This window comes from Astatotilapia calliptera, chromosome 1, assembly GCF_900246225.1.
Source record: "Astatotilapia calliptera chromosome 1, fAstCal1.2, whole genome shotgun sequence".
In the NCBI taxonomy this organism is placed as follows: domain Eukaryota; kingdom Metazoa; phylum Chordata; class Actinopteri; order Cichliformes; family Cichlidae; genus Astatotilapia; species Astatotilapia calliptera.
The window spans coordinates 28,147,661-28,173,567 of NC_039302.1; the positions used below are offsets into that span (position 1 = coordinate 28,147,661).

General features: G+C 39.7%; 1 protein-coding gene across 1 annotated transcript in view; it reads right to left on the reverse strand.

The window, feature by feature from the left end:
- cd276 (CD276 molecule) overlaps positions 1–25,907 on the reverse strand; it is a 73,616-nt gene that overhangs the window by 32,552 nt on the left and 15,157 nt on the right. The window contains exons 3-4 of the mRNA XM_026172836.1: positions 23,160–23,510; positions 21,391–21,687 (exon numbers count right to left, since the gene is read on the reverse strand). Of these exons, the coding sequence (XP_026028621.1) occupies positions 21,391–21,687; positions 23,160–23,510 (648 nt within the window). The remainder of the gene's footprint in view (positions 1–21,390; positions 21,688–23,159; positions 23,511–25,907) is intronic.

The window sequence follows — 25,907 nt, forward strand, 5'->3', positions numbered from 1 at the left end:
GAGTGACCAAGTGACCTGAGGAGGTGAAAAAACAATTGGATGAATTAGTTTTTGCTTCATAAGCAAGCAGAGACTGAGGCTGTGACTGCGTGAATGCTGGACTGGGCTTGAATCACAATGAACTCTGTGGTATTAGTCTACTCTCAACTCGTAAGCTATCTCTCAGACATGTCAGGCTGCTTCTGACCTTTCTCCAGTGGAAGGTTGGCTCAAAGTGTGGAGGTAGTCTGCCTATAATGCAGTGCTATGGATTTAGAATGATGAGATGGTGTGCTAAGGTTACCACCCTCATAAAATGAGTCAGACTTTAATCTGATTGATCCACAGGTGAATATTCCCTGCCACTCAACAGTCGCACAGCACAGAGAGGTTACAATGAGACATGGAGATGGAGTGTACTTGAGTTTCATTTGGCAGGTCAAAGCCAGAGATGGATTTCGATGATCGCAGCTTTTGCATATGAAACAAAACAGTGTAGCAGTATGAATGAAAAACTAAATTAATAGTATGAATTCACCTTTTTTCCCTCTCTTTGTGTTTATACGCCACTCTGCATTTCCACAGTGTGTCTTTTGTCTCATCTCCCTCCCCTGGCCCCCTACTTGCCACAGCAGATGGCTGCCCCTCCTTCAGCCTGGTTCTGCCAGAGATTTCTTCCTGTTAAAAGGGAATTTTTCCTTCCTACTGTCACCAAGTGCTTGCTCATGGGGGGTTGTCTGATTGTTGGGGTTTTCTCTGTATTAATATAGGTAGGGTCTTTACCTTGCAGCAACTTGTTGTGATTTGGTGCTATATAAATAAAACTGAACTGAATACAGAGTATAAAATGGTAAATGGCCTGTATTTATATAGCGCTTTACTAGTCCCTAAGGACCTCAAAGCGCTTTATATATCCAGTCATCCACCCATTCACACACACATTCACACACTGGTGATGGCAAGCTACATTGTAGCCACAGCCACCCTGGGGCGCACTGATAAAAGATGGATATAGCAACTGTAACATGACCCATTGGTTTCTGAAGTCATGTTTTGAAGCCTCAAACAATTCTGTATCAACATCTGTTTAAAAAGGGTGGAGCTGATAACGAAGAGGGGGCTCTGACTGTAAATCTGCATGCTGATTGACTAATAGGTTTTGGCAGACAACTTATTAGCCAATGCGCATAAAACCATTCAATTTGAAGCACAGTGTGAGACAGATTTATTAAAAATGCTTAGCGTTTTTATTCAATGTGACCACGAAAGATTGACTAACCCATAAACTCAGGACTAAAGTGTTTGCAGAAAGCTGTTTTCTGAAAGACTTCCATAATGCCAGAAGTCTTTTTGCAACCATAGCTATCGCCATCTGGTGGCCTTCAGACAGAATGAAAATTGTTAGGCTGAACTGGCTTCATTTTTGTGACCCAGAAGCAGTGTTGGTCAAGTTACTTGAAAAAAGTAATCAGTAACTAATTACCGATTACTTCCCTAAAAAAGTAATCCCGTTACTTTACTGATTACTTATTTCCACAAGTAATTAATTACTTAGTTACTTTTTAAAAACACGATTTACAACCTGAGTAGGTGATAAAGCGATAGATCTTTCAGCCCAATTCTACTTTTTCTGCATAATCCATCATACAAAATGTAATCAAATGGAAAAGTCTCTTTTTAAAACTTGTTTAATTAGTTTTAAACTTTTAACTTTATGCATCAAGCAAAAATTTAATTATATGCAACATTCTCTGACTGGAAGAAATTTGTTTAACATTTAAACTTATTTTCTGCACATTCCAGCACATAAAATATTTTTTTTTTGTGTGTGTTTACACTCACTCTTTCAAATAGATGCAAGTAAAACACAGCAGAAAATAAATAACATCAAAGACTCAGCGGTCCTCTTGCTCTATTTTCACCTGTAAAGCAGGAGTGGCGTAGGCGGAGGTTTACCCTGGTGCAGGTGTGCCGCAGCGGTCAGTGGAAGAATCCGCGAGTTTCTCTGTGAGTTTCCCATTACGTCGTAGCGCACTCGGTGCTTGCTTGGAAGTTTAGGGGTTTTTTTCGCTGTAAAAAGAAGTTTTCTTCCCACGCACAACGGACACTAATGTTTTTGTCACTTTTTATGGAATCAAACTCAAAATAAGGTCAGTACTTCCACGCTTTAAACGCTGCACGCTCATACTCTCTCCCGCACTCGATATATGATGCACTGTTGATCTGCACACAGCTGTTGTCACGAACGTCGCACTCGCTTACCTCACTGTCGTGAGACATTCTCGCAAAAGAAAAAAAAAAAAAAAAAAAAATCACGGTTTTAGTAACGCAGCGTTCCTACGGGAAAGTAACGGTAATCTAATTACCGTTTTTGCAATAGTAATCCCTTACTTTACTCGTTACCTGAAAAAAGTAATCAGATTACAGTAACGCGTTACTGCCCATCTCTGCCCAGAAGTGATATCCATGTTTTATACTGTTGGTCTGTGGGTTGTGTGTGAAACAAGGTTAGCCAAAGAGCAAAATGACATGCATTTTAAAAAAAATGGCAATACCATATAAACAAAAGGGGAAGAAGGTAGATTCATAACTGTTAGAATTTTTGAGTTTTACCACAGTACACATAGCCAAAAGTACAATGAATGTTACTGAACTGTCTGATGGGAAAAGCATAGGGAAACTAAGTCACAAGTATTTACAGAGAAATTATTTCAAGTCTTGCTCATATATGCCAGGGGCAAGGTTAGCGTGAATTTTCTCATCTTTACAGCTGAAGGTAATCCCATACCCAGTAGAGGGGCTAATTAACTGAATATACAGCTCAGAGCCAACTGCACGGCTGTCGTGTTAGTAATGCAGAGGGTACGTTACAGACAGAGAGGTGCGAGGATGCGTAATAGCTCTGTGCTGGCATATATAAACAATGGCCTGGGGTAGAGGTGCGCAGTATAACCAGAATAAACTTCAGAATGGTAAAGACACTATCTGATGTGGATTGGGATACACTTATTTGTTCTGGTGCAGAATGGAATTTAAATGTCACATCAAAGAGCACAGTGAGCATCTTAAATGGCTTACTGGATGTTAACCAGTAAGCATACACTTGCATTTTACAATAAAAAAATGAACATTTGCATGCAAAGAAAATGGTGGGTGAAGAAACAGACTCAGGCGGCTTAACAGAGAGACGCAAACCATGAGGTAGCATGTCAGTAAGTGTGTGGGATGTTTGAGAATGTGACCCAGCTGTGACATGAACAACCCTTGCACTGGTGTAAAAAGAAAAACCACAAGGCACAAGACACTGCTGACCGAGTCCCTGTCCTAATGATAAGACAAGTCAGCCATGGAAGGACATGGTGAAAAAACAGGATTCATAGTACATGAAACACACTTGCAAGCCTTTTACCCAAAATGAAATCCCAAACCAGAGGTTTTGTGAAGCACACTGCATGGATATAAACACACGCACACACTCTACTGGCTACAGGATGCGATGAGCTCTTAATTTTAACCAGCATGGAGCTAACCTCCACAACTACTGTAAACTAGAACAACGTTTAATGTGATGATAAGTTAAACTTTAGCTAAAAAATGTATACAAACAATTCTGTGCACATTGTCTACCCTGCATTTGAAACCTATTCAATTAAAAAAACATGAACTATTAAAAAAGGTACACAGTTCTGATGTTTGCACAGAGACCACAGCTGCTTCAATAATGTTGAGGTTCAGGTTCTGGGGAGGAAAATCTATGACAGTGCTCCATTGTGTGTTTTTCTGTCCAGATATGCTTTTACTGCAGTTTGAGTGTTGAGATCACTGTCACTCTGAAAAATGACGTTGTCGCTGATTAGATGTTTTCCACATGGTATTGCAAAGTCGAATAAAAATCTAAGGGCACTTTTTTATCAATTTTAATAAAATCCCAAACACAAAAATCAGCCCTGAACTGTCACAGCCCCTGCACCATGTTATACAAATGGCTGTAGGCACTCATTGTTTTGCCTCTCTCCTGACCAAATCTTGACAGCAATCTTTCCACCGAGACCATTTCGGATGAGGCTTCAGCAAAAAGTAGATGGATCAAGTGAAAAGTTAACTGCATCTTTCAGGTCCATGGCTATATTTACCTAGTGTCCAGCTAACAGTTCTTAAGGGATTACCTCATTAATACTATTTTATGTCTATCAAACTGAGTTATCTTTGGCATTTTGGTAGAGTTGACTATGAAAATGGGAACAAATGTGTTTTTTTGACATGCTCCCAGTAACAAAGTTCCTAGAAATGTAATTTAAAATAAGTTTGTTATCCGTTACGTGTAAACATAACAGTGTTAAGTTAGGTGCATTTTGTATGCATGAACAATTACCCTATGGATCATTAAGTCCTTTAACAAACAAACAAACAAAAACAAATTCCTTTGAAAATGGTCAAGTTCAAGGACTCGACTAAAAATCAGTGAAAAAGCAGCCAATGCCCTTGAGAGCAAGAAATGAGAGGGGGCTCAAGACTTTTGCACATTGCTGTACTATAATAAAAATTGTAATATAGTGTGCAGCCTTAGCATAGCAGAGGAACAAAAGCGTGTGAACACTGTCTCACAAACGGCCTTCCCATGTCATCTAATATGGGCCAGGCTAACGCTCTTCTCAGCATTTCCTGTCTCCCTGTCTGCCCCGCTGGGGCCTCAATTAAAAACTCCTCTGATGTCTAGTAACTGACAGAGAGTCCATCACTTCCGCACATCCCTCTCCTCTGAGAGTGGCATTAAGATGTTGGAGGCAGAGTGGACTATTGATTTCTTTTTTCTTTTTCTTTTTTTCCCCCCCTTCGGGTGGGGGTGGGGGGCTTCATTTCTTCACAAGGCCATCTTCACGATTCAGTCCCTGAGTGTCAGTGCAATAATCAGGTTACAATGTTGCCTTGTCTAAATTTTTAATTAGCTATAAAACAATCACTGTCTCTGAAGATGGTGAGAATGTGTAGGAGATAATCACTAGTGACAACTATCTGTACCAAAGCAGCGTATCTGGCTGGTTGATAATGGAATAGTAGAAAAGCTATGTTACAAAAATACAAAAAACCAAGAGCAAATAGGTTTAAAACACTAAGACAAACAAGAGCTGAATCTTGTTTCTTTGGTAGCAATATTATTTTTTTAGCTATATGGTGGCAGGTCAACAAGCTGTAGCCACTTATATTATACAGTTAGGTCCATAAATCATTGGTCAGTGACAAGGTTTATTAAATTTTGCCTCTGTACACCCACAACAGTACATTTAAATCAAACAATCAAGATGTGTTTGAGGTGCAGGCATTGAGCTTTACTTCAAGGGATTTAACGAAAATTATTTGGGCAGTTCACTGGCATGTGAGACCAATTCCCTCCTTATTTCATGAGAAATCAAGCAAATAAAGGTTTTGAGGTTGAGTCCAAGTGCTGAACTTGCATTTGGCAGCTTTTCACTGGCTTTCTTAATATGAAGCACAAAGAGATGTTAATGCAAGTGAAGGATGTCATCATTAGCCTAAAAGTGAAAACAAATCTGAGCGAGAACAAAAACTGACTGGACGAATCATCACTTTGGTACATTCTTAAAAACAATGAATGCACCGGTCAGCTCACTGATACAAAAAGGCCACAAAAGACAACGATAGAGTATGACTGCAGATTCTTTCTTTTGTTTAGAAAAATCCATTCAAACCATCTAGCCAAGGCAAGAGCACTTTGTTGGAGGTATGTATTTTTGAATTGAAATGCAGAGAGTCTATAACAAAGTAGGGTTATACCAAAACAACAGGAAGCAGAAAGTAGGAGAAGGAGAAAAGGAACATCTACCGCCATGTTTAATAGAACTATCATACATAGTGGAAGCAACTCTATGGCATGGGCACATGTCCACCAATGAAACCAAATCGGTAGCGTTTGATGATGATGTGAATGCTGATAGAAGTAAGAGGATGAACATTTTCTCTTTGCACAGTGTTTCACAGCACAAATAGATAACAACCCAAAGCATACTGCAAAAACAACTCAAGAGTTTCTCAAAGCAAAGAAATGCCACATTCTTCATCAGCCAAGTCACCTGATCTCAACCCAACAGAGGGTACGCTTTAGTTACTGAAGATGAAGCCAGAGAGACCGGCACATGAAAGAATAAAGTTACGTTGAAACCAAGCACACCATTGTTTTTCTTGTGACATTACCAATACGTTTGATGTGTCACATGGCCGTCTTCCTATTGAAAAAACAAAAGTTGTATCCAAGATGGCCGACTTCTAAATGGCCACCATGGTCACCACCCATCTTGAGGAGTTTGCCCCCTCACATATACTAATGTGCCACAAATAGGACTTTAATATCACCAACCATTCCCATTTTATTACGGTGCATCCATATAAATGGCGTTTTCTTACTGAAATGAGCACGGCCTTCTCTAGTTGTTGCTACCTGTGCATAACGTTCAGTCTTAATGTTCCCACTCAAGCATAAGACACTTTTCCCATTCTGTGTCTACTGATGAAACCAGATACCTTTTATAGAGGCTGTCTTTGGGACCAACATAGACTCTCCCTTTCTTTTTTTTTTTTTATAATAAACTTTGTTTGTTTAAAAAGAAATCCAAATGATTATAAGTATTTTGAAAAGTGATAAAAATCATCATGTTTTCTTTGTATGATTTTCAATTATATGAATAAGGAAATAAATGTAAATGTAAAATTATTACATTACATTTCTAGGGATATTTTATGCATATTTTATGTTTTGGAAATGGTGTTTTAGGACACATCAAAATGAGTGATTTTTTTTAATTATTTTTTTTTAAATCGCCAGCTAAAATTTTAATGGCAGTTATGACATTAAGCTAAAACAGACCATAAAACCAAATCAAACATGCCTTGTTATCACATGGTACCTTTTCCCATAATTAAATGTAATCCACTATCACTATGAAAACATGTTTTACTGCAGCTTTAGACATACATAACTTACTGAAATGTTTTTCTCTGCATTTTCTCTGTATATACACTGAAAAACAAACAAACACTTAAAGTGATGATTAAGTGAACAGATGGAACCATAACAAGAACGTCTGCATGCATAATACGTGACACATAGACAAAAATTAAATATTCCATTTCAAAATACTGAAATGTCAAAGTTCCATGGTGGATGAGCCATATTTCCAGATTCCTGATGCTCATTCCTGCGGCTCACTGCTCCGAGAACAAGCTGCAGCCTGAAACCCTCTGCAGACACTCTGTAAAGTGCACACCTATTGCTGAAACAACTCCTGTGTTGCATCAGTATAGTGCAAAGTGGGAGAGAAATATAATTCAGTATATGAACCTCAACATGACACTTATTGAACCATCCATTCGAAGTGTTCATGCCAGAAACATACCCAGTAGCTGCACTAGTTTTGTAATGGTTTTTCACATTTGATTTTCATCTCTTTAGACTGTTAAGAAGCTGTAGAACACTACATCCTGTATCTAGTGTGCTTAAGTTCTAAAAACGAAAGAAAAAAAAAAAGCCATATCACTTGGAAAACTTTCACTCAGTCATCATTGATTCTGTCTAGCATCCTCTGGTTAGACTTTGAAAAAGTGAGGCAGAGATTTTAAAGTATCAATGTTTGTTTATGATGAAACAAAGCCATAGTTCAAACCATCAGGAATGGTTTCTGCTTACATGACAACATCTCTGAATAAAAAATGACAGGATGTAAGCTTAACCCTGTATCACAAAGCAACGTAAGCTCTATCCAAAACATTAAAGCACTGCCTGGACCGCTTCAAAGAGCACAACTTCTTAGTATGCTTCTCCCACTGCAGTATTACTAGGAGAATATATAATGATAGATTTTTTTAAAGACATGTCTCTGTATGTCTCTGCCTAGGGCTCTCATTATAAAACAGCATTTCTCATTTTCCTGTGCTGCAGTCTTTGGTGGTTACTGAAGAGACAGATGAATATTCTCAAAGCACTCGAGCTAGGCTGGACTCGGATGCTGATGCAGGTCAGCTTATTTGTGTTATTCATTTATCTCATGAAAACAACCAAAATTCCTTCAGTGATTAAACTACATTTTACCTAGTCTAGAAAAAATATAACAAATCTTGTTGCTTTTAGGCAAGTCAAAGATCAGATTTAGCTACTGAGTACTATATACACAGGGCTCGCAAAATCGCTAGCCCGACGTCCCGGGGCTAGCGATTTTTCCAGTCGGGCTACCAAAATCTATCTCAGCCCTGCCCGTCGGGCTATCATAGGAAGGAAAAAATATATGTCAATGCTTTTGCATTCTTTCGGAAATGTAGCTGGGTAATTATGTCATTGGCATCGGTGAGCCACTGTCAATATGTGACATATTGAAATCGCGTTTGAATTTGCGCTTGTTTTTTGCTTTCACTTTGCAAATGTCCAGGTGCCTTCTTTTGGCGCACCAAGTCACTCGGGTCAGAACATGGGGTGCCACCATCATCCCACTTCTGACACCAATGTGGCGAGCTCAGACAACGAGGAGACGGAGGTGTCGTTTGGTCTTGCTTCCCGTGAGCTAGCCAGGGAGCACAGCCGTTTATTGACATCTGCAGAAGAACGCTGCCGCTAGCTAACTGCTCAGCGCGGCAACCGCACAGCAACAACAACAACAACAACACACAGGGCGCCCTCTGACCCCGGAAGGACACACCGTCGCAGCGAGAGGGCGTCACCCGTCACTATAGCAACATAAACAAAACATAACTGTACAAACAGAACCCCAAACAGCCCTGACCCGCTACAATATGCTGCTGAGAATATAGCCCAGAAGAAGCGTATAGTATAGCTTTTATTTTGGAAAGAGCCATTTCTCTGTAATAAACTCTCTTTTCCAAAGTGATTCCTCAATCAGATACGCAAACGCGCGTTGCAACTTCTTATCTGGTGCGAGTCTTTTATTTTGACAGCGAATGCGCACATGCGGACCACTTATGTGCACCCGTGTAAATAACATAATGTTCTGCCAGGTGTGTTGTTGGTTTTCTCTCGATTTCTGAGTCGACAAGCGCCTTTGTTACTGGGACCAGTCATTTTAAGAAAGGCCCCCATTAGAACCCATGAGAAATGCAAGAAATGCATTATTGCTCAGTCTGCAATATCTTTCCCAGAACAAACACCAATTGCAAATAACATACTAAAAATAAACCTGAAAAATCTGTTTAGAACAGCGTACTATGTTGCAAAGAGTGAACTACCACTGGCAAAATTTAGCAGTCTTTGCAAACTTCAAAAAGCAAATGGCCTAGATCTTGGTTCCACTGTCTCTTACCCGTGACTTCAGCGGAAATTTCAAATTCAGGATCTGACACAGACTGATTCATGTCCTACACAGTTCTTACAAGTTCATAGAAATTTCTGTTCAATTAGAACCAAGTATTTGAGTTGATGATTGTAATTTTTATACAATGTTGTAATTTGTTTTTCAACAATTTTTTGATTAATGTTTTGTTTCCTTTACAATATTATACATTAAAGTATAATATTGTAAAGGAAACAAAACAGGAAACAAAACATCAATCAAAAAAATTGCTCTCTTTTTTATTCGGGCTACTTACATTTATTTTTGGCTACCAAAAACTGAAGAGTCCCTGCCCGAAGGGCTACCAGGGATTTTGAAATTTTGAGAGCCCTGATACATGACAGCACTGGTGCTATAAGGGATAGCACATTTTAAACATTAACATATTTTTTTAAACCCATGTGTCCTCAAAGGAACAACAACATATTTATTTATTCAACATCCACTAGTTAAAGCAGACAGCAAAGAGGACACATAGCCTTGGAGGGAGCACGTGGCCTCTATGTAATACTATTACAGAGGGTTTGAATGCAGCCCAGGTCCTTTGCTGCGCATCTTCCCGTTGCTCAGCTGTTCATTCAGCCTCATAATAGATGCACCTATAAATTTAAAATTTCCTCTGTGATTTTTGACAAACTTGACCTCTGACCTTGACGTTGACGTCACTGGGATTTAAACTTGAGATTATTACACATGCACCTATGACCTATGGCAACTTGTTTCATGAGTTATCACGTTCATGGGATTTTCAGAAAACCCGACCTTGGTCAAGGTCAGAGGTTCAAGGTCACTGAGATTGTCCAAGAGCTTTCAAAATCCTGTGTCCGTTGTAGTGAGTTATCGCATTCACAGTCTTGGGTGTTCATGACGCTCGCCCGCCATACCAACAGGGTGATGATAATACCTCGCCAACTCAACACTAACTCAGCAATAAATAGCTTAAATAATAAATAATAAAGCAGTGTGGAAGCTGGCAGGAAATGATTAAAAGAAAACAATTCAAATATTTTAGGCTGTTAAACAGTAAAACAGCTTCACCATGTCCATTAAGAGCTCTTCTAAATCAATATAGTTCGTTTTAGAAAATCTAGCCATTTATTGAGTCTAAAACATAAAACAGTCCCTTCATTCACTTTTCATTGACTGTGTTTGAAGTTCTTGTAAAATACTTTGTAGCCAAAAGTCGGCACTGACATTGGTAAGAGTGTCATTATTGATGACTAAAATCACATTAAAATATAACATTTTGGCACACTTACATTCTTTCTTTACTGCAGTCATTTGACAAAAGCAAAAAGCTACTCCAGGCTTTGCTTTGACAGTTCTTTTAGAAGAGTCTCTAACAATGCCTTTAAGCTGTTCCAAAATCACTGTCAAGTTCAGCTTCTCATGGCTTATTGCTTAAATATACTTTGTCTCCTTCCAGCACTTTTAAAATACGGTATCTTGGACAGACTGAAAAAATGGCTCTGTAAATCTGTCTCTCTCAGTGGAATTTAGCTAATCACAGTCTCACAACTTGTGTGTAGCTAAGTTATTTAGCCTGAGAAAATGCTCAGCCTCTGGCTGAGAAACGAGTCAGGGACAATATGTTCATACTAATGTCCCACAAGGGTAGCCTTTCCACAAAACGAATATATTATAACTAAACAATGCCTTCTTATGCACAAATGAGGACAATTATTCTCTCATTCACCTTAGAATATCTACACTGGGGGCACAAAACAACTGAAGTAAGTTCTGAAAAAGTCAGAGTCAAACCAGATTAAATCTGAAACTGACTGATCATAATTAACATGTCAATAAATCCCTTTTTTCTATCAACAGATAGAAAAGAAGACAAGGAAAAGCGCGACAATGATGAAAGAAAAAATGAAAATGAATAAACACCAAGTTTTGCTCATTTTTTTAAAAGTTAGAAAACAGAAAAGTATGTTTAACTGTCCTTGAGCACTGTATTATCTCCTAAAGCTCACCCCAGCTCAGTTACTGGCATATGAGAACACTGGTCATTCCCAGGTGTGACTATGTGAACCAGGTCACTGCTATAAACAGCAGCTATGCTAAGCAAGCATTTTCTTAATAAATAAAAACAAACTCAGTTGGGGCATGACTTTGAGACAATATTCTTTCTGTAGAACAATGAATGTCTTGAGAACCATAGGTGCAAGTTTTCAAACAGTCTGACAAGATGCACTTACACTAGGGCTTAATTATAATTACAGGTGAATATAATTTGCTCAGGGATGTGCAAAAACACTGAGAAAGGATTGAGTCACAACTACTATATGAGGCCGGTAATGTGTCAATGCATCCAATGTATTCTGTATACCTGGTTTGATGGCACATGTACTACAGAATGGATGATGATTACTTCTACCAGGACTTAGTTTTTGATTGTATTCTTCTTTTTTCAGTTACAGAATACATCTTTATAGGTCAAGGTCAAGATAATCTTTTTAACCCTCTTTAAGCAATTTGTTGAACAGCCAGCAGCAAATACAATCATCGTCAACCGTCTACACACAAACAATTTATACAAAAAAAAACCCCAAAACAAAACAAAATAAAAAATGAATTTAAAAAAATTGCATCATGTTATTCAGAAGCACGATCGCAACAGGAACAAATTAGTTTCTTATCTATTAGTCTCGCTACTTGACAGATTATATCAGCAAACCAAATGGATGTAATCTGAACTCAGTGAACAAGGCTCCTACCATCACTGCACCTAAACGACAGAAAGACCTTGAAGCAAATGTTAAAATGAGTTTGTCCTTTGTTTTCCTCTTTTTTTAAATCATATTTGAATCCATTACAAAGCACACCGCTGTCGTCTTTGAGGTTGTCTGTCCCTCGCTTTGAAGTACATGATAAATAACAAGGAAATACAGGGAAAACATTTTAAGACACTGTTGAAGAATCAATGGCAGGTTTACAATGTTCAGGATTACAACTTGAATCCTATTTTACTCTGTAACCTTGACAGCTTCTTTTCCTGCTTTGGAGTACCGGCACTAATTCTTCTCATGGTTCACAATACAAAACAGGACACACTTACTTTCATCTCTGGAAGTAAGTCATAGTTGGTGAAGCAGCACATATTTCATACCTATAAACACTTACATTATCTGGTCAACGGTGTCATCACTTTATGTCAAATAACTTTACCCAGAATTGGCGGAATAAAGAATTCCAAGGACATCAGTCATCAGTGTGCTTGTAATGTATTTTAGCAGGTATATAAACAACATCCTATAATACGAAATGTAATATCACTGATACAAAATCTCTACACACCTGAATGTGATATAGGTGAGTTGATGAAAGAAAACTTCATAAAAACAATTGTCTCAGTTACTGCTGGTGTATATATTTACATATTTATTAAATTAGCTTGTGCTGTGCATTTGTCTATTTCAGTTGTGTTTTATTCAACTTCCACTGAGTTTTTTGCGCCACTTTTTGCATTTGCTGTTTTTTCCTCAAGTTACAATGTATTTTACCTCTAAGGGCTACCATCAAAAACTATGTTTTTGACATGTGGTGGAGGACAGAGAAAAGGAAAATGTAACTGTCCAAAAGCTTAAGCCTCTAAATGTATATGAGAAAATGAGAAGTTGCCCACAGAGGTTGGATGGACTGGAACATGATTAATTAACTGTACCAGTAGTAAGCATGCTAGAGTTCTGTTTAATTTTTTTTATATAAAGATAGTACACTGAAAATGTATGCAGTGCTTATTTATTTTGTTTGTTTGTTTTTTTCATTTCACAAGCCAAATTAAATAAAATGAAAAACTTGAAAATTTGGCATTCCAAATGTTTACAGTAATGTATATTAGTATTGTTATGATACAGATAGCTTACATGTATTAAATTAATCTTGCCTAGACACCACTCTCATATCTGAACTGTAAAATAAAAATCAGATATGGCTGCAGTTTTGGCCATTCTGCTTGTCTTTGTACAAAGCCTTATGTCCAATCAGAAAATCACTTTTAAAGTTAAATACCTATCAAACAATATTTTCAGTTGTAAGTGGATTTTGCTACCTTTGGACATAGCTTGGAAGTTCCTGGTTCCACAACACACTCATAGTACAGTGAACGATCCAAACCCTGTTTGGTTTCACTTGACCCCTCTAACAGCCACATTTGGAAAATAACCCAACAAATAGCATCACTCTTATTCCGGCAGAGTCACTGACTGAAAGTGTGGAGACAGATACATCATAGATATGACAGACTCTTGTGGTGTGGGTCACTGAGCTGTCTGTGCCACTGACAAAGAGTTGCACTTACTGCGGCATCACACATGAGAAGGCCAAGTGATGAAATTAAACACAGTTGACAATATTAATAAGGTAAGTGGAGCGAGTTTGCTTCCTTGTGGACAGTTTGTCTGTAATGAGCTGCAAGTTGTCAGGCAATAGGGAGACAGGCATGGCTACAAACTCCAAGCCAGCAGGAAGATATTAATGCAACGTGAAGGGGATGTAAGTCATGCTGAACTACTGTCCATTCAAACTGGTATCATAAGGAGCACGGCCACAGCATGGCTTAATCACAGTTATTACTGTGATATTTGACACTAGGGGTTGAAATAAAGGGCTCTGTAATAGGTGCGTTTCTTTTCATGCAGTGAGTCAGCGGGTGCTTACGTAGTTTCAAGTTGAGCTGTCAGTACAAAGAGAGGTGAGCGAGTCCAGCATATGCTTGCTCAAAACCACTCTCCTTTGGGACACAGCCACACTCAGTCCATTCTTAACTTCCATTTCACACTTGGCAATCAATTACTGCTCTCTAGAGCTATTGAAGAAAAGAGTCACCTATCCCGAGAATAAGCTAAATCTCTCAACGACTCCTAATTGAAAACACATTATAGCGCTAGACAATGGTTTTTGTGTGTTGCCAGGCACTAATTTGGACTGCTTGCATGCACAGAACAAAGCAATTTACTGAGGTTGCAAACATCCTTTGCAGGACAATAATTCATAGTGTTATCAGGTGCAGAGTTTAAACATCAAATAAATGGGCTGAATAATTAAATAACCAAACTTTGAAGGTGTGCCCAGTCATTCGTTGGTGGTTATTCTCCCAGCAACTCTAAAAAGCTGAAACTAATATGATTTCATATCGTGAAGCCAAGACAGATGCCAGACCTCCCGAAACCAATCCCTCTTACAGGATTTACAGGGAGCTGTGTGAAATGTACACTGCAGGGCCCGACTGGTCCCAATGATAGTCCATGCTATGAGTCCGAATCAAAATGAAATCGATCAATAACAAAAGAGGACTTTTGTGTGTTTACTACCATCATAAATACAGTGTCCTGAAAAGAAAAGCGAGGGTAGACATAGAGAGACAGACATAAAGATGTCAACCTCTACTTTGTGGGAAGGCAGCAGAGGCTAACGTCATACTGTGTTGGTACAATGCCAAAGCTGGACCCCGTTTTGATTAAATACAGAAGACCAAAATAAAAACTGAGAGGTGTAGTCTTGTAGAAACTAGACACATTCATCACTAATGTAGTCTGTGTGTAAATGCACATAGACAGAAACTGTTCTTAGAAGATAAAATACTGAACATAAAAGAGAGGAAAAATTCCCTATGTAGTAAGAAATGCTCTAGCCAGGGTCCTAAGCTTTTTGGACAGTTTACAATTTTCAGAATTTTGCCTTTCTATATCACCACTATAAAAAAGTGAAGTAATATACATAATGAATTGCTGGTCTACTAGCTTAGTAGCATTTAACCAAAGAAGCAAAAATGCTTCAGCTTCTATCAACAGTTAACACTGCTGAGCCATTTGCAGACATACAAAGCCAAGTCTACCTTTACCATGTTTGATAGGTGATTTGATATGTTCTGAATTATGAATGCTTCCTTCCCATCCCCATAATATTCTCATGTGATCACGGTGGTACAAGTTCATCTTGGCTTCATTTGTCTAAAGAATCCTTTTGGATGTTTACTAGCAAAGTCTACTTCCTGTTCTTGAGTGCTACCACTGACAGGTAAACCCTCATTACATTCATGAATGCACTGTTTGTGGACTTGACAATGACATGCCTAAACAAGTGTCCTTACTTGTCTGTAAAGGGGTATTTCTTGATCAAATAGAAAAGAGTATTTCTTCTTTTTTTAAGACTGTGCCAAATTGTTGATTTGGCCTCTCCTAAAGTTTTTGCCATTGCTCTAAATTGGTCTGTTTTCTTTTCGCCACAATGACAGCTTCTTTTGTAGCACCTCTCTGGTCAACATACTGAGAGTTTATAGAAAGCCCTATCAAAGGTAAATTGAACAATTGGAAATAATTTCACACCAGTTTATTTCCTTAATTTGTCATTAAATAAGAAAAAGCCAGGTCACACATGGCCACGGTACTGCATATCAGTCAAGTTTCCAATTATTATTCAGCCTATGAAAAATGTAAAAATGGGTAACTGTTATATCACCTCGACTGCTTCATTTCAAATCAGTTGTGGTGATGACCAGAGTCACAATTACAACAAATGTGTTATTGCCCAAAAGCTCAGAAACCTGACTGTAGGTCAGTGTTGCTTTTAATTGTAGCAAAGAAAAACATTCTGACAACCTGACAATGCCAAAAGCTTTGCAAAACCACACAGATCAGCAACTGCCCACAACGGAATATAACCCAACAATCCCTCAGAGCTGCTAACAGTACTGGGACCATGACAAATAACATTGCCTGGGCCATAATACAGGGATAAAATTTCCTATACTGAAGGCCCAGAAGAGGACGTCTTAGAGCACTGACAGCAGCAAGTGGCCTGGAGTTAATAATCCTGATAGGAATTAATGTGCTTACAATGGTGCATTGCTGCCTACCTGAATTTATTTTAGATTGCCTACATTACTTCATCTGTCTATTGGGTTGTTTTCCCTAGCTGGGCTGCAGATAACACAGAGCATACATTCAGCAAGAGGAAGAAGGCCTGTTTGTGCACTGGACACTAATTAATACAGTCGAGAAACTTGCTTGCTTGCTGCTCTGCTGACAACAGATTCATTTATACTGTTTTTTTTTTCTGTCTCTCTGACGGCTCTGTTAATTGCATTTAAATTAGACTTTGTTCAACAGAGAACCAAGGCCAACACAGTGGTTTGTTGTGGAATCTAGAAGCAAAACCTTGATTTGGGGCAAAATATTCCCCCAACATTGACGGACAGAGCTTTTGATAAGAGATCCTACTGAAGTAAGATGCAAACATGCTTGTAAAATATGTCATGAATAATTGCAATTACTACATTTCACCACAACAGCTACTCTAATGAGAGAAACTTTAAAGCAGCAGATACTGCATCTTTCTGTTTAGCCCTTTAGCAACTGGAGTACAGCAATGCTTTTACTTCAATTTGAGATACATTAATGTTTCAAACTGCTGCACAATTTTTTCTTCAGGGATTCTAGGAGAAAATAAATAACGTATATGACAACATTCTGAGAAAACAGTCATTGAAAGTCTTAGAAACAGCAGAGAGCTGGGTGTTTTATGGGTTGAATGAGTCTGGCAGGTGGCTATTTAGATGGCAATATGATGCCAGGATTAAGCTTTGAAAACGTAATGACACAGACTGAAAAAAGTTGTAAGAAGCAAGCTGGCACACATCTAATGATGTAAAATAATACTTCTAAGTGGAATGAATACAGAATATTTTCACAAACCCCACTTACCATTAGCACCTGTGTTAGAATCCGTCTGCCTGACAAAGGTCAATGTTTGTATAGCAATTAAAAATACTTTTTAACCTTGATTTATCCAGCGAAGGTTGAATATGTATGCATTTGTTTCACAATTATACAGTAACAAACAATCTCCTTGGGGATACACTGCAGGCAAAAGTTTGTGGGTTGCCCAGAAAAGACTCTCAGAAAGAAACTGTTAAGGTATAAACATTAATGTTCACCATCAGGCATGTATTTGCATAAGAGTCTTTCATAAAGCCAAATGAGTTGAGCAATCCTTTAGATATTATGAGCTGAAAGGGATTTAAGGGCGGTTAGTATTAGTTAGAGTTAGGGTTCATGCATGGTAAAAAATGTCATGTACTGCTTACGAGCAAGAAGATTGGCGATTGTTGCAAAGCAAGCAAAACACACACAAACAAAGCCAATCCCAACCATTTGTGCCATCAGCACATTGTCTCACACCAAGAAGATTCTGGGTTTCCACCCCTGTCAGGGCAGAGAAGTTAAAATGTTCGCTGTGCTTGTGTGGGTTTTCTCTTGAGCTCCGAAGGAACCACAGAGGAATCGAGTTTCTCCTACCATCAAAGACACACTAGGTCTTTCATCAAAGTGATCAAGTACCACCAAGCTGCTCCTAATATTAAGGATTATTTAAATACCAATAAAGAATTACCCTACACGGATCAGTATAAAATAACTTAAGAAACTGTAAACTGCCCTTTTACCTAGCTTCCTTAGCTAGGGTCTACAAAGAACTACACAATGCCTTTGAGCACTTGACAGAGGACATTCTAGAAAAAGTTTTTCTTTAATACTTTTGCTCCACAGCAAAACCTTTTTTAGGGTCACACCAACATTTTCACAATAATATAGTAGGGTGCTGGTTTTGAGGCAATTTTAGTTGAGCCGGTGAAGCTGCCTAATGATCATGGAAGTCTTAACATAAGGTGGTAATCACCTCAGAGGCTGCTCCATTCCTCTTTACACAAATAAGGGTACTTACTGAATTAAATCTGAAAAAGACCCAATCATGGCTAAAATATTAAGAGTTGGAAAATGTAAAAAAAAGAAAAGAAAAAAAATGATGAGGTTAAAAATAGTCATTTTCCCAATGATTGTTCAGGCAGTGTACAAAACAACAGTGCTAACCTTTAACTAACTCTGCTACCCAATGAAACCTTGAAAAATGTGTAAAGATAGTAAAATCCAGCAGGAAATTTTCCGTGCTGGGTGGGATGGCCTCACATTCCATCTGCAAGTCTATCTCCAGTGTGTCAGGTCATAAATGCCACAGCTCTGGGCTCAGCAAACATTGTTGTTTCCATCTTACTTTCTGTCATCTACTTCATACCCCTCCTAACTCTGCCTCCCTTGCTCCCTCTATCTCCCTACATCATCTCTCTATCTCCTTCCTTTCCTCACTCGATCTCCATCGGCACACTTTTCACTGTAAATGCTGTGCCAGCAGAGCAATGCCGGGGAAATGGTGCCTTTCACATTGAGAGAGCAAGCAGACGGAGTGGGGGTGGTGCTGGAGGGGGTGTTCAGTGACAGTCCTGAAACCCAGCCATCAGACAACACACTGCAGCAATCACACAGCTCCAGAAGATGGGATACACTGCTAAAGCTCTACATTCAGAAAAGGATCTGGAAATCAGAAAAAAACAATGATAGGAGACAAACTGCTGATCCCCAAAACATAATTGTTTTTGACAAGAACAAAGTGGTCAGAATAGGTTGCGAGTGTGAGACAGTGAACGGCCTCAAGAAAAGAGAAGGGGGAAGGGAGGGAGGTTCACAGGCACACTGTCCAGGCAAACAAATAGGCAACGGTTCATTTGAGGACAGAGGCTGCGCCTTTCCATCATTCAACTGTTCATTAATACCAACTATTCCTGTGGGTCTCCCCACACCTAATCTGTGCTTCACTCTGCAAATTTATCAATATCCCAGCAACACAAAAAACGTTCTCTACTCCAGGACCTCAGCTTAAAAGCTGACCAGCACTCTGCAGGGCATTGCTAAAACAGTCTCAGAGATGTCTGATGATATCTGCATATGCTGTGTGAATGCTTTGTTGGAAGTTAAGATGTTTATGGTGCATAAGTTTAAATTGTACTAACAGGAAAAGAGGTATGAGTATGTGTTAAGGAACACTTTACACAGACTCTCAACATGTTGCTCATGCCAGACTACATAGTGCTTGGCTCAGTTTGGGTAAAGGGTTCATTTTCTCAAAATTAACCTTGTCAAACTTGTGTTCTGCCTGGGGGAGATTTGTATTACTATTGTAATTTTTCAATCAAAGACTGGGGAGAGTGTGAAATTTGAACATGCTTGTTCACACTTTACCTCTTCTCATCTCTCTCTCTCACGCTCTCTCTTTACTCTCTTATTTCTTACTCTTTTTTTTTCCCCCACATTCATAGTCCATTTAGAATTTTAAGCAGATTTCACCCATTCTTATAATAGGATTCATCCCTGCCTGAGTGTGGTGTGCTGTTCCTAAGTGTATACAGCAAGCGCATTCGCAATATCAACTCAAGCTCGGCACACTCTGCTACTCCAGCAGAAGAGTTCTGCTAGGTCAGAATTAATTACACAAACTGTTAAGTACACACCAGCTGTTGTAAACAAATGCAAATACATTTTCATTTCAAACAAGCCCTCTTGTATCGTGACACACAAAATACTATAAATCTTCTGTGTGTTTACTTACAACTTGGGCCATCATCAAGCTGTGCTGCCGCTCCTACTGAGAAATTACTCTTATTCATGTGCACCCAGTTGCTGAAAATTGCAATCACCACTGCTTTAATTAAGGGTTCCCCTAGTTTATTTGTGGATTTGCTTCTTTTGTTGTCTCCGTTTGTTACAACAAGTTTCAACGCAGTCTTTAGCCAGACACATTTTTGGACTATTTTGGTTTTTGTTGTCTTCTTTGATTGGGTTTCTTGACACAGGTTTTCTTTGATGTTTAGTTTGGGGAAAAAACCAAAACCGTAGAATGATATATAAGAATAGCTTTACCATCAGGGAACAAATCTGTAACGTTTAAATGTCTGGATTCCCATGTACAGGCTGTATTATTAATAAAAGCTATGCAAATAAATAAGAAAAATATTGTTGTGGTATTGACTTGCCTCTCCTAGAAAAAACAAAAAGACCAACTGCATGACCTTTTAAATCACTAGCCCAGAAGGCTTCATCAACATTTTTCAAAATGGAAGACTTTTGTTTGTAGAGAGGAAACAGAGGAGTGAAAGAAAATAACACTATTATATCTATCTCAGCAAAACCAGAAATAGTCCATCAATCCAGCAAATGGAGAAGGGTAATAGCCACCACAGACTATTTTAACAATTACTTTACTTCCCTTCAGTCGTATTTCATTCACACCGTGTTTTTAATACCTTTCTACTCCCCCAATGGTACTTCTGACTGGTTATCTGTGCTGTTTTAAAAGAGGCCAACCAAATTGTTAGAAAGGCCACCTTCCCTCAGCCATCCAGTCCTGCCAATCGGCCATCCTGTTTCCAGACAGCACAGTCATTTCCCAGCCCAGTGGAGCAGCACTCCCTGACCTCTGCCTCGACCTCCGCCTCAACAACCCAAGCTCCAGCACCAGCTTCAGCCCAGAGAGCAGGCTCGGGCCACCTCTACTTATTTATGAGCCATTTCACACAGTGCTGCTCCCATTAGAGACCCAGCCTTGGCCCACCTTACACGGTACTCTCCTTGCACTTAACACATAGAATACACCAGCAGCGCAGGGGGGACATGGATGGTAGGTGGTGGAGGGTGGGTGTAGGAGACTATTAGACCTGTCATACAGGTACTGTCACACATATTGCTAAAGATTACATAAAACAATGAAAGAGAGGACAGCACATCATCCTGATCCCTGGTTAGCAAATGCTTCCTGCAGACAGCTGCTGGGAGGCCAATTGCTTCTTACTGCACATTCTTTCATTATCTGCTGAATAGCTATTTGACTATGCTTAGGGAAATAATAACTCACTGATCTAATTTAACAATGCACAAGAACTGATAGGTTATGCTTATTGGACCATAATTGGACATTTCATTATTTCTCATTCATTTCTTTATATCATTACTGTGACTTAGAAAGGGAGAAAAAAGTTAAGCATCCACAGCAGAAAATTCAACTCATTGATTGATTAACAAAAGCGTACAAGACTTTAATAAGAAATGCTACATATTTATGAATGAACAAAAAAAAATGCAGTGTAAGCTGGTTACGTTAAAAAACGTTGGAAACCAATGAGAATTTGCTTGTTCGCTCCCCACATGAATGAGAAAACTTTTATAAATCCCACCTGTGACTGTAACGGAGATGTAGCCCTCCTCTCCAAGTATTGGGTTGATCAGTCGGCAGCTGTAGGTACTGTTGGGCTCCAGCACCACTGTTAATACACTGGTCACGGTAAACAGCCCTTCTCCATTGGCCACAACTGAAGTGGTGATATTCTCTGTCAGGTTGCGCCCGCCCGCGTCCTGCCATATGACATCACCCTCAGGATAACCACCATAGGAAACACAAGTCAGGGCAACCTCATCACCTGGCCGCAGGTTGGATTGAGGCTCTAAAGTCACCACGGGCTTGGAATAGGGTGCTGGGGAAAAAAATGTGCACACAAAGAAAGATAAGATATGGGTTAGGACTGAAGGAGGGAGTGAAGAAAAAAAGAGGACTAGGATGAGTAAAGACAGGTGAGAATAGGGATAAGAGAGCAGCAGAGCCATACTGAATTCACTAGTTTTAGATTCTCTGCAGTGAGTGTCACCCTGGGAACTGTTTGACATGATTCCCATTAAATTCTTAATTATATTTAGGGAGCTTAGCATAACACAGTGCTTAAGATCCCACAGACAGCATCTGCGGCACATCCTGATGCTGCATCTCTACACTCTAACGCCACTCTCTCTGGAGACCCAAAGCACTGAGCCACTCCCAGAAAGAAAAATATAGTGCAAGCGAGTGAGGAGGAGGCCTGGGAGAAAACTGCCATGCTGAGAGATTTGGGACGACTCAGCCTATGGCACAGAAAAGAGTGTAGAGGGGTGGAGGTGAGGGGTGAGTCGTCAGCCTCGGCTAGAATCACGCTTTTCCAATCCCTTGAGCTGAAGCATGAGTACAGAGGTGGCGAAGAAAGAGGCTGCTGTATTCCCAGAACCAATCATTGCACAACAAACAATGGGGTGGAGCTGAGGGCGAGATGAAATAAGTTTGTGCTGCTTTTTGAAAAGTGGACTCTCAATACGAAGACGGCTATAGTGTGGCACACACTAACTTCCTCAGCTGTCCATTTGACTGACAGATTTCCGTTGAGAGTTCCATTCATTTTCTTTCAGCGCAGCTGAAGGAAATCTGCAGTGTTACTTTAAATGCTGGCTAAAAATAGAATACCTATCATTCTAATGCATAAAATGAAACCAATTTGTCACCGTTGGAGGCAGTGCTGTCCCTTTCCCCGGCAGAGGGGAAAAAAAAGAATACATATGAAACATATTCATTAGCACTGCCTGATGCATAAAACAGAAACAAACTCATAACAGATACAGAAATGTGAGAAGGGATGAAAGGCATAAAGTACCACTACAAATAAAAAGAAGAATCCCTGCTGTCAAAGTGGGATGTGTGGTTACCCAGAAGAGAAGATGTTAGCGATGGCTGATTGACCATAACAACGGCTAATAATCAATGTCATCAGATAATGATGACAGAATCAATGTTTGACCAAAATCAATGCTTAATAGCCCAGAGGAAACTATTTACATCTTGAGAAAGGAATTTATCCCAAAGAAGTTAATTGTACGAAAGTTAAATTGATTATATTTAACTGGTGCATATATGCTCATTATGTAGTTGTTGTTAGCGATACTAGATCAAGGTGAATTCATAAAAATGTGCAACTCTATTTCTTTAGCCTAATTCAAGAATCAGAATGAGAATACTTCATTAATCCCTACGGAAATTATGATTCCATTACACCACGAATGTAGAATATAGCATTTATCGATCTTGAAAAACACTTTTCACACTTTGTGCATTTTAATGTGTCACAGACATCACAGCTTGACTTACCAGCCACCTGCAGCAGCAAAGCAGCGCTGCCAAAGTCCTGCACCCTCACAAAGCAGGTATAGCTGCCTTCATCAGCCACCACCACCCTGCTTAGTAGGAGTGAAGCATTGCCCAGGCCCAGCTGGTTGGGAAACAGTCTGGTACGGTTGGCGAATCTCTCTGCCTGGTCTGCCAGCTGGTCGTGTCCCTCCAAGTACCTATGCACACTGCGTTGTGTGTCTGTCAACTGCCAGAAGACACTCAGATCGGACAGGTTGAAGGGGTTGGTGTGGTTAAAGGAGCAGCTGAGTACCACATCACTGGAGTGCAACGCCACAACTGGCTGCTCTGGGACATTCAGTTCCAACACAGCTATAAGAAAGAACAAGCATTACATGAGTATAAATAAAAAGAAAACACTGGGAAAAATACCAGTACTGTAAAGAAATGTTGTATTCTGTCAGCAACAGAAAAAAAATTAATTTATTAAATATACTTTTGGACATTTTTCCAGCAGACATCTGTAGTCAGAAGCCTTTACTATGCCAATCATGCATGCCAAGCATTATCTCTTTGCCCCTTGGCTAGCCTAAAATAAACAATAAATAGTATTATTAAAGACTATTTGGCTCATGTGTAGTATAAACATAAAGTATTCACTGAATCACAGTATTAATTCAGTGTTCAAATGTGAAAGACTGACACCTACTCAAATGTGAATGTCTTTGAAAATGAAATCAATGCTGCATTTTGAAATGGATGCTGTGACTGAAACATCCACTTTGGGCAGCACAGTAGCATAGAAAAGGCGAGACGAGATGAAGGCGAGAGGGGGATGAAGAGTGGAGATCTGGAGGTAAGCATTAGGACTTTGTTTGTGTTCCTATAGGCCTTGCCTCCTGGCGATGGCTCAGTGTGCTGAAACTCAGCAACGGAAGCAACAACATCAGTATAGCTTTAGGTTAAATGTTAGTGAAATCTAAAAAGACTTTGGTGGTGATAGCGGTGGAACATAAATGCAGAAACGTGTGTTTTTGGAGAGTAAAAAGTGACTGTGCTTCGTACTCAGAGGCTGTGCATCTGTATGTATGCATTTTGTCTGTCTAGACTAGGCCAAGCACAAAGACACAGCATAATCATTGTGGATTAGTAGCCATTGCAGGCAGTCTAAAGTACATCCATGGTATTCTCAAGAGTCAGCATTCTCCATTGATCCCTGTCTGCTGTTATACAACTCTGAGACACTCATCAGCATCACAGGAGAGAAAAAAAGCCAGTCGGCCCCTGGAGCAATACACTCTATGCTCAGGCTCTCTAATTGTTATAATCACAGCGTCATTTTAGCCTCAGCACCCCTTTTTGAGCTCTGTCTATCTCACAGCCAATGTCAATGTTGAATCACTTTGCTATGAAGGATATTTGACTGCTGCAGAGGTGCAGTAATTACTTTGCCTATTAACAACAAACAAGTCTTTCATCTGAGAGGGTTCATATATGGATGGATATTGCCAAGTCAAGGCAGACCTATTTTCAATCACATTCAGCCAATCCCAGCAAGGTGGCCTCCACATTACACCCCCCAATACCCTGCTCCTCTGCAGGAACAGTGCCACCTACTGGATTACCTCTCAACTGCAGATGAGGACAGGAAAAAAGCGTCGATTTATGCTAGTAGAATCTCTTGTATGCAGAATACAACTGCATATAAATGGCTAAAACTGAAAACACAATGAGGTTTCTGTGTTTTTACCCAAGTAAAAAAGTTACAGTGAAGGACACGCTGCATAAAGCAAAAACAGTAACATAAAAGCAAAAGCACAAAACTGTTTCTCTTACAGAAGACCATCATATCTGTGTCATAGGTTAATGAGTTGGTATTACCTCAGAGTGTCTGCACCAACAAAGTGCCAGTCACAACAATTCTCTTATCCTCAAGGTGAAAATGGCAGGAGGCTTTTTTTCTGTGATTACAAAAGCTCTACTGTTGTTGTGGGTGTTTTCTATCTCCCTATACTGTGCACACATTCACTCAGCATGGCTACACAATACAGAAGGGTTATCACACCAAAGCGTGGCAGAAGCAGGTGGCATTCTGTCACCACCAATGGGGATAACTGAGCAAATTTCTAGAGTTTGTATCGGCACTGTCTTAGAAGACAGTCCAACCTTTGTGGCAACGAACAGGTTGATGGTATTTTTTGTATAAGTAGAGGGTCAGTGACGGCCTCTACGAGACATGCATGTTGAGGGAGGAGGAGAGAGAGCAATTAAATCACTCCCCGAGCAGCCTGGGATGACTCACACCACTGAGTTCGTACACGAAGGGGGAAGGGAAGAGGGGAATAAGAAAGAGAGGCTGGTGTTGAGCTCACACTTAAAGATAATATCTGGAAACAAGCCAAGGAAGAGGCTGTGGTGGAGCCTCACACACTAATCCCTCAACCCGGACCAGAGCCATGTCAGAGAAGAGAGAGAGATAGAAACTCCCCTCTCTCATTCTACATCTCCACCTCTTCCCACCTCTTTCATTCACTGCTTCTTTAAGCAGTGACCTACCACTCACTCCAAGGCCCTGTGAGGACACAGCTCTACACAGGGACCTTGTGTAGAGACACCGACTTGGGTTTGGAAAGAGAACACAAGTGGGGAATTTTGCATTGCATCAAGGGGAGGGGATTGGACAGGAGAGGAGGGCAAGCTAGGCCGGCTGACGTCATGGAAAACGCACATCTGATGTCCTATTCGTCAGAGGTGAAGCACCACAAGCCA